General features: G+C 37.8%; 2 protein-coding genes across 4 annotated transcripts in view; both read left to right on the forward strand.

Annotated features, from left to right (window-relative positions):
- The window catches only part of pemt (phosphatidylethanolamine N-methyltransferase), a 64374-nt gene extending 62830 nt beyond the window's left edge, over positions 1 to 1544 (forward strand). For both annotated transcript variants that reach the window (XM_052571202.1, XM_052571203.1), the window contains exon 7: positions 892 to 1544. In XM_052571202.1, the coding sequence (XP_052427162.1) occupies positions 892 to 946 (55 nt within the window). In that variant the 3' untranslated portion in view covers positions 947 to 1544. The remainder of the gene's footprint in view (positions 1 to 891) is intronic.
- Positions 1545 to 6014: 4470 nt separating this feature from the next.
- Positions 6015 to 7578, forward strand: LOC127968766 (dexamethasone-induced Ras-related protein 1). Of its 2 annotated transcripts, none has more exons than XM_052570105.1 (2): positions 6015 to 6469; positions 6631 to 6959. In XM_052570105.1, exons 1-2 carry the CDS (start codon positions 6199 to 6201, stop codon positions 6813 to 6815), a joined length of 456 nt encoding a protein of 151 aa, XP_052426065.1. In that variant the 5' UTR covers positions 6015 to 6198; the 3' UTR covers positions 6816 to 6959. The 2 variants fall into 2 exon arrangements, with proteins under 2 accessions (XP_052426065.1, XP_052426064.1); XM_052570104.1 differs by having other exon boundaries at positions 6107 to 6469; positions 6557 to 7578.
- The last annotated feature ends 1116 nt before the right edge of the window (positions 7579 to 8694 follow it).

Below are 8694 nucleotides of genomic sequence, written 5' to 3' on the forward strand. Positions count from 1 at the left end.
TTTTTGAATGGAATTAGTGAAATCAACTTTTTGATGATATTCTAATTATATTACTTTTATTATTATTATTATTCTTTAAATAATGTGTTTAATATTGGATAGTAAGTCAATGTTGGCGATGTCTAAAATTGTATTAAGACACAATTTCACATTTTCACAGGACTGCAAAGCTTGTAAACCTCATTTATAACAATATATGGACAATAAAACTGCTAATAAAATGGTTTCCTAACTTTTCCTGAACGTTAAGCACCTAATTTTGCTGACAGTTAATTTTATTTGTTTGTTTGTTTGTATTTTATTTTGCTTTGTTTTTAAACAATTTCTCTGATTTTAGAGTAAATGTTTGTTAATTGTTAATTATATAACATCATCTGAACCTTTGTACATCACTTTTTATTTAATTTTATTTAGCTTTTGTTTTTATTTTACATTTAATTTTTTTTTTTTTTTATTAAAATTTTACATTTACATTTAATGATTACATTTTAATTTGTTAGTAGTAGCCTTATTTAGACCACATCACTTTCGGTTTTATTTGTTTTAGAATGTTTTAAAAATTTTAGAATGTTTCATTTTGGATTTCTGAATTAATGTTTGCAGTTGTATTTAGACTGTTCTGTCCCAAATTAACAGGGTTCCAAGAATCACAAACCCCATATATAATGAATAGACAATAAAGCAGCTTGTAGATGTTTTCTTAACATTTCCTGAAGGTTAAGCACCTCTGTGTCATCAGTGACTGAGTCCCTATTTTCTGCTCTATTTGTGGCCAGTGTCTCTCTCTCTCTCTCTCTCTCTCTCTCTCTCTCTCTCTCTCTCTCTCTGTGTCTCTCTCTCTCTCTCTCTATCTCACAGTCTGTGTTTGCGCTCATCTTCTCATGTTTGCAGAGCGTTCACTGAGGAGATCTACCGGCAGAGGAGCCAGCGCTGCAAGCACAAGTAAAGACGCTCAGATTCCTGAAAGTGTGGATGCAGAAGATTTCTGATGTAAACACCTGCAGCATTTAAACGACTGTGTCTGATTGATCTGTATAATATTCTGATGGTATAAAGAGAGTTAACGAGCACATCCATGCTTAACACTTTTACCCGCAATATTGAATGCAAACTGTGAATGCAATGACAATCATCAGCTGTAGCAATCCAATATCCAGCTGCTGCTAATCTGTAGTCTGCTCACATATCATAACCATGAAAGATGTGATTGTGGTTAATTTCCTCGATTCATTCCTAATGCAGGTCTGGGCTAAAACCAGCTGTTTTAGGGTCCATTTCGTTCATGTGAATGTACGTTGCTCTGTTTTATTTGAGGATGCATGTTTTTATTTCCAAAAAGGTAAGATGGCACACATCCTGTTCTTTCACTTTGTACACGTTTCTTCCTTCTCTAATGGTTCAGATCAGAGATTGTCAGCTGAACCCCTTAGATGCCATATATTTCCCCCTGAGAGCTTGTATTCAAGAACGCATTTGCATCTTTATGGCTCTCTGATATTGGTTAATAGTCACATGACATGCAATTAATAAAAAATTAAATCTTTTATTAGTGTCTTTTATTTTGCTTTCTTCATATTATTATTATTATTACTCAAATTTTAAAACAATTGCACTATAAAATAAAAATTATAAAAATATAAAATATATTTTATAATAACTTTCCCAAATGCACATTAAACGTCAGAATGAGAGAGTCATAAAAACATCACGATAATCCACCACAGTCCATCAGTGAACATCTGGAGAAGACAAAAGATGAAACAAATCCAGCATTAAGACTTTTTTATCTCAAATCCATAATAACGCTCCTTTGGACTCTCATTCTGACGACACCCATTCACTGCAGAGCATCCATTGATGAGACACTGATGCAATGCTACATTTCTCCAAACCTGATGAAGAAACAAACTCATTTATCGATGACCTGAGGTTGAGGACAACGTCAGCACATTTTCATTCCTGGGTGAACTCTATCTTTAAAGCATTAACAGACCATGTTATCCTCACAAATCATGACCCCTGAACCAGCAAACAGTCGGCTGTTACTGAAGAACGGTCTCTCAATGATTTTGGATCCCATGAGCGTCTGATATTTGATGTCGTCAGCATGATAACACGATCAATCCTGAACCCTGGGCAGCGCCTCTGACATCATATCTCTTGAAGAATATATTACGTAACACGACCTCCAGACTGTTTTCAAAACAAACTTATCAATCCATTTATTTGCGCACTGTGCCAGTAATTAGTTTTATTAATTTCTTACTTTGGGGTTTCCTGCCGGAGCTGCTCTGTTGTTTTGACTGGGACTGAGGAAGAGAAGAAACACATCTGTTTACTGCTTCGTTTCTTCTTTAATTAATGCCTTAATCACTTTCTCTTCCTCTGTTCCAGTTCTGTTTAGTTGATAATATCCATCTCATTATCAGCTCAGAAGAGTGTGTAGATTCAGTATAGAAGTGTTCTGTGCCACTCAGTTTCTGCCACATCAGCAAAACAATCATATTTTCCATATTTTATGAGTTGAGTTAAAATTAGTTAAAATGACCAGACACTGCATGTGAAAACTATGTCCTGTCCATTGCATCGTCTTCACTGGCTTCACATAAAAACAAACATACAGCAAAACCACTGCAGAATCACAAAAGAGAGCTATTTTTAAAATGATTTGGTCAAAAAGATTCAAAAGTTCAATTGCAATTTTATTTAAAAAAAAAAAATGAAATGCATTGCATTTAAAATTTAAATTGAATTTAACTGAACCTGACAATGTTTTTTTACCTTCCCAGATAGGACTAAAGTACATCTTTCTATGTAATTTCATTATTATTTATATATTTTGTAATATATAATTGCTGAATGCTGCATTTTTGATAAACTAAAATATGCATAAAATAGCATGACAAAAGATGATTAAAATACCTATTTTTTAATGTTAAGTAAAACTTAATTTGATATTGTTACAAAGTGCACTTTATATAGTAAAGTGATGAATACAGTAATAGCACTAAATATTATCAGCGTCTCGCTTTAAGTGCACTTATATATTACTTTAATCCATGTCATTTATAAAACTTTTTATTATAAATTTCTGTCTCCTATCGTCCTTGAGACTTCCTTGCATTCGTCTCTCTCTCCTCTAATAAACTCTTATGGATTGAATTACCTGACAGCTGACATACATGAATAAATACAAAGACACAAACCTCTCAGGGTCGTTATATATGTCAGGGCTGAAGGTTTGATTATGCAGGACCGAGGGTTTAATTGCAGGCCTCGTACTCATTTAATTGGGCATTAGCCTTGTTCAGACCTTAAGAGCACTTAACAACTCAAATTCCTGGAAAGAGCCATTTGAAACTCAATTACAATGTATTTGCTAAGAGCATTAACTCTCAAACACTTGACCTATTTATGTCTATTACAACAATGTGTATGGAATATGATTTGATTTGTCTTATATAACAGCACTCAAGAAATAATGTGCATCAAGTGCAGTTTTAGGTTGACTTCCAAGATGAAGTGTGTTAGACTTGTACTATTTATTTTACAAGCTTATCTTGTTTATTTATTGTTATATATACTGTGCGTATTCTTCTACTCACCAAAATTACAGTAAAGAATATATCATAGAATGTAATTCATTTCTGTGATGTGCAGCTGTATCTTCAGCATCATCAGAGATGCAGGCTTCTGAACTGATGAGCGCTGATAACAACTTGGGTTGTCCTTGTCCACTTTAGTCTGGATGACATGGCATCCCAGTTAAAGAACTTAAAATTTTGATTCGTCTGACCACAAAACAGTTTTCCACTTTGCCACAGTCCATTTTAAATGAGCCTTGGCCCAGAGAAAACGCCTGCGCTTCTGGATCATGTTTAGATTGCTTCTTTTTGGACATGTAGAGTTTTAGAATGGCACGGTGGATTGTGTTCACGACAATGTTTTCTGGAAGTATTCATGAGCCCATGTTGTGATTCTCATTACAGTATCATTCCTGTATGTGATGCAGTGCGTCTAAGAGCTGAAGATCACTGGCATCCAGTATGGTTTCAGTATGGTTTTCCAGCCTTGACCCTTACACAGAGATTGTTCCAGATTCTCTGAATCTTTGGATGATATTATGCACTGTAGATGATGATAACTTCAAACTCTTTGCATTTTTTCTCTGAGAAACTCCTTTCTGATATTGCTCCACTATGTTTCGCCGCAGCATTGGGGGAATTGGTGATCCTCTGCCCATCTTGACTTCTGATAGACACTGTCACTCTGAGAGGCTCTTTTTATACCCAATCATGTTGACAATTGACTTAATAAGTTGCAAATTGGTCCTCCAGCTGTTCCTTATATGCACATTTAACTTTTCCGGCCTCTTATTGCTACCTGTCCCAACTTTTTTGGAATGTGTAGCTCTCATGAAATCCAAAATGAACCAATATTTGGCATGACATTTCAAAATGTCTCACATTCAACATCTGTTATGTTATCTATATTCCATTGTAAATCAAATATACCCCAAATTTTTGGAATCGGGTTTGTATAGCTAATATTGCATGTTTTGAACTGTTTTTGTTAGCTGGGGTTCCACCTGCATTAATTTCCTCAAGTCAGAAACTCTCCTTATACTGCTGTCCTGTGTGTGAATTATCTCTCTCTTACCTCACTGATTCAGTATCTTGGAAACAGCACACACCTCCGTTAGAGCTCGTTTTGGGGTGAACTCGCCCTTTAAGGCTCTTTGAAACAGCTGTTCGGTTGATATGTGGAACTATAATGCTGTCAAAGTCTGGAACTTTCATTAACGAATTAGAACGTCCGTCAGCCAATCAGAATGAAGCACTCTAGAGCGCGCCGCTGTGCGGTGACGCGCAGTACTGCGCTTCTTCAGAGAGACTGCAGCAGCAGCACTGAACCTAGTGAACTGACTCCTGTATTTTTATTTACCTGTTACTCACACATCCAGGAGCTGTTAAACACTAACGACGAATGTTGCAAGAGACGCGTCTCTTTCCGTTCCCAAGTTTGAAGTCACAAATAAACATTAACCAGAACTGCGTACATTATTAACGCATCCATTAATTAATGCTGTTTAGGACAGACTGTGTTAACAACCTGCTAGAACTTTCCAGAACTGTACTGCAAAATCAGTTTTGTTACAAGTGTTCCCATCTTTCAATGAATTATAGAGGCCTTATGTTCATAAACACCCTACTGTGAAATGGAGTGATAAACAACTGGTAAATAAATTCCCATAAGATAGGCTTCCCCAGTAATGTGCTCAGTAGAAACACAAAGACAGCTACGGTGTTATGCATACAAACACTAAAAGCGTACTATACAGGTATACTGACTAATGACTCAAATATGTGAAGCTGGAGAGCAAAAGCAGTCTTAAGTATCTCGGGATATTTGTAGAAAAAGCCAACAATGCATTGGGGATATTTCTTTTATGCCAAAAATCGAATTAAGTAAATCATGAAAATATTTTGTAAGTCTCCTACCGTAAATATATATATTTATTTTTGAATAGTGATATGCATTGATTTGAACTTAATTTGGACAAATTTAATGCTGATTATCTCAATATTAAGATTATTAGTTTTTTTTTTAAAGTTTTTTTATTTGCATAGGCCTACTCATTTTCCACATTTTCAAATAGTTGTGTCTCAGCCAGATATTGCCCTATCCCAACAAACCATTCATCAAAGGAAAGCTTAGGCTACTTATTCAGGATTCATCGTTCAAATCTCAATTTCAGAAAAAAAAATAATAATAATGACTGGTTTTGTGCTCCAGGGTCACGAATAGTATCATAAACACTCCAATGTGTACATAACCGAGCAATAGAAAATAAATCTCTAATTCTTTGAAATCATCAATTATTAAGTCTACTTTAATAGTGCAGACATGCCTAAAAAAAGCGGGTTTGCAGAAAAATAACATGTTGTTTAAAAAAAATAAGGTACAGTAAGGAATTCGACACACGACGTGAAAGTTCTTTTCCTCTCCGTACATTTTCGTGGTATTAGCTGCACCCAGAAGCGCCCCTGTGACGCGATCTGACGCGCTCGGAGGAGGAGCGCACGCGCGGTTAAATAGCCGCTCGTCGCCGCTCAACGCTTCAGACAGCCTCAGCGCGCTCACAAACAACCAGCCATTCTCCATCACCCACTCTCTCTCACACACACAGAGAGAAACATGATTAAGAAAATGAGTCCCTCGGAGAACGAGTTTGACATCCCGGCGAAGAACTGCTACAGGATGGTCATTCTCGGATCCACCAAAGTCGGCAAGACTGCGATAGTGTCCCGCTTCCTGAACGGACGCTTCGAGGAGCAGTACACGCCAACCATAGAGGACTTCCACAGGAAACTCTACAGCATTAAAGGAGATGTATATCAGCTGGACATTCTGGATACTTCAGGGAACCATCCGTTCCCAGCTATGAGGAGACTATCTATTCTCACAGGTAAATGTCAGATTGGAAACCGGTGTAACTTTGATTTGACATGAGACTCGATTTCTAACCTCTCTCTTTATTTTTTTTTGGCAACAGGTGATGTTTTCATCCTGGTGTTCAGTCTGGACAACCGCGAGTCGTTCTGTGAGGTCCAGCGGCTCAAGCAGCAGATCTACGAGACCAAGTCCTGCCTCAAAAACAAGACCAAAGAGAACGTGGACGTGCCGCTGGTCATCTGCGGGAACAAGGGCGACCGCGAGTTCTACCGCGAGGTCCAGCGCGAGGAGATCGAGCAGCTGATCGCCGGGGACGAGCAGTGCGCGTACTTCGAGATCTCCGCCAAGAGAAACACTAACGTGGACCAGATGTTCCAGAGACTCTTTACCCTCGCCAAGCTGCCCAACGAGATGAGCCCGGACCTCCACCGCAAGGTGTCCGTGCAGTACTGCGACATCCTGCACAAGAAGTCCCTGAGAAACAAGAAGGTCAAGGACGGCGACGCGTACGGCATCATTGCGCCCTTTGCGCGCCGCCCGAGCGTGCACAGTGACTTGATGTACATCAAAGAGAAGGCGATAGGAGGCGGACAGTCAAAGGACAAAGAGAGATGCACTATCAGCTAAACCCGAGCCGCCTCCAGCGCTGCTGCGGTCATTACTACGGGATGCAGCCGTGTCGCTGCAGTCTCTCGGAGGGAGTTGTGCCTTTGCGGTGACTCCGGATAAACCGCGTTCGCACCGGCGGTACAAGTCATCGGCTCGAGCGTGGGAGCGCATGCATGTTATGCTCGCGAGATCTCCTGTACAGAATAGCGACTCTGTTCTGTTCAGTCCGAGCGCTCTGTGATGTGGCTTATCGACTCCATGCTTCAAAAATGTGCTTTCTTAGAACATTTGCCTTGTCGAGTGCGTGCCGAGGGAGACGTGAACGGGGAGCTGAGTTGCAATGTCAGCTGTTTACAATGTTCTGGTTAGATTCGATCACGGTGAAATCAACCTTTGAATGTTTTATTGCGATTTGAACAATTTTTTTTTTTTTTAATGTCACTGAATGTATATTTATTCTTCTATGTCGATGTTGAATTTGACACAAACAGAAATAAAATCATTTCTCAAGAATGTGCACGTTTCCTCGTTACTTTTTCAGCGAATTTGCAGACATTTCTTTATTTTCCCCACATACCTAACGCAGACAAATACATTAGCTTTAAAACTGCAGAATAACTAGGATGCTCAAACTATTGCATGAGCAAATAAATAATAATAAAAAAATTACATACATATAATTTCATATGTTCATTATCTGAAAGCTTGCAGAAAGCTTGTTCCAGATATAAGGAGGCTCAAACTAGTCAATACACACTTGATACCAATAAAACACAGCTGGTGATTTATCTATTCTTTGAGCAAATAAAAAATGGTTTCATTATCTTTCTGAAAGTTTGCAGATAAAGCCCACTGAGTATAAACTTTCCAGCCAGGCATATTCCTTAAAACTGCAGAATAATCAGAAAATACCTAACAGGATTCTTCAACTATTGTCTTTAATTGACAGCAAGATAAAAACTGCTTGTCACTCGTCAATAATAGCTTGGAATGAGGAAGTAATGTCTAGCATTCTTTCATCCAAGCATGCACTGTTCTGAAAACTGCAGAATAATATCAAAATATCTTCTGGGAAGCTCAAACTATTGTCTTCTGTTGTGTACACACACTTGGCACCAAGCGAAAACAGCTTGACATTCATCTGCTGTGGCATGGAATGAGACATGAATATTGTTTCTAAACAATAATAATAATAAAAGATTGCATCCAAACTTACAGATAAAGCTCATCTTGTGTATACATATTCCAAATATATGCTTTAAAACTGGTGTAATGTGAAAATATCTTCTAGGATTCTCAAACTGATTCATTTGTATGTTGTGGACACACTTGACTCCAAGAAAACTGAGTAATCTATTATGGCTCCAAATAAGGCCTTAATAAATGGCTATACCTAAGTGAATGCTTGCCGCTAAATCTCATCTTAAATACTCCAGATTCAACCTATTAACTGCCAAATAATGTGAAAATACTTTCTAGGATTCTCAATATTGTCTGTTATTGGGTACAATAAAAGTGTAAATGACTAATGCATGCTTGGAATGATGCATGCCACAATATTTTCTCTGAACACATCAACAAATATGAATTCATGCAACTTCATTTTACGCAGCTGAAGCTCATCTTGAG

The sequence above is a fragment of the Carassius gibelio genome, chromosome B12 (assembly GCF_023724105.1).
Source record: "Carassius gibelio isolate Cgi1373 ecotype wild population from Czech Republic chromosome B12, carGib1.2-hapl.c, whole genome shotgun sequence".
Lineage (NCBI taxonomy): Eukaryota > Metazoa > Chordata > Actinopteri > Cypriniformes > Cyprinidae > Carassius > Carassius gibelio.

Coding starts and splice junctions, on each gene's coding strand:
- LOC127968766 (XM_052570104.1), top strand. CDS start 6,199: ATGATTAAGAAAATGAGTCCCTCGGAGAACGAGTTTGACATCCCGGCG. Junction 6,470..6,556: donor GAGACTATCTATTCTCACAG/GTAAATGTCAGA, acceptor TTTTGGCAACAG/GTGATGTTTTCATCCTGGTG.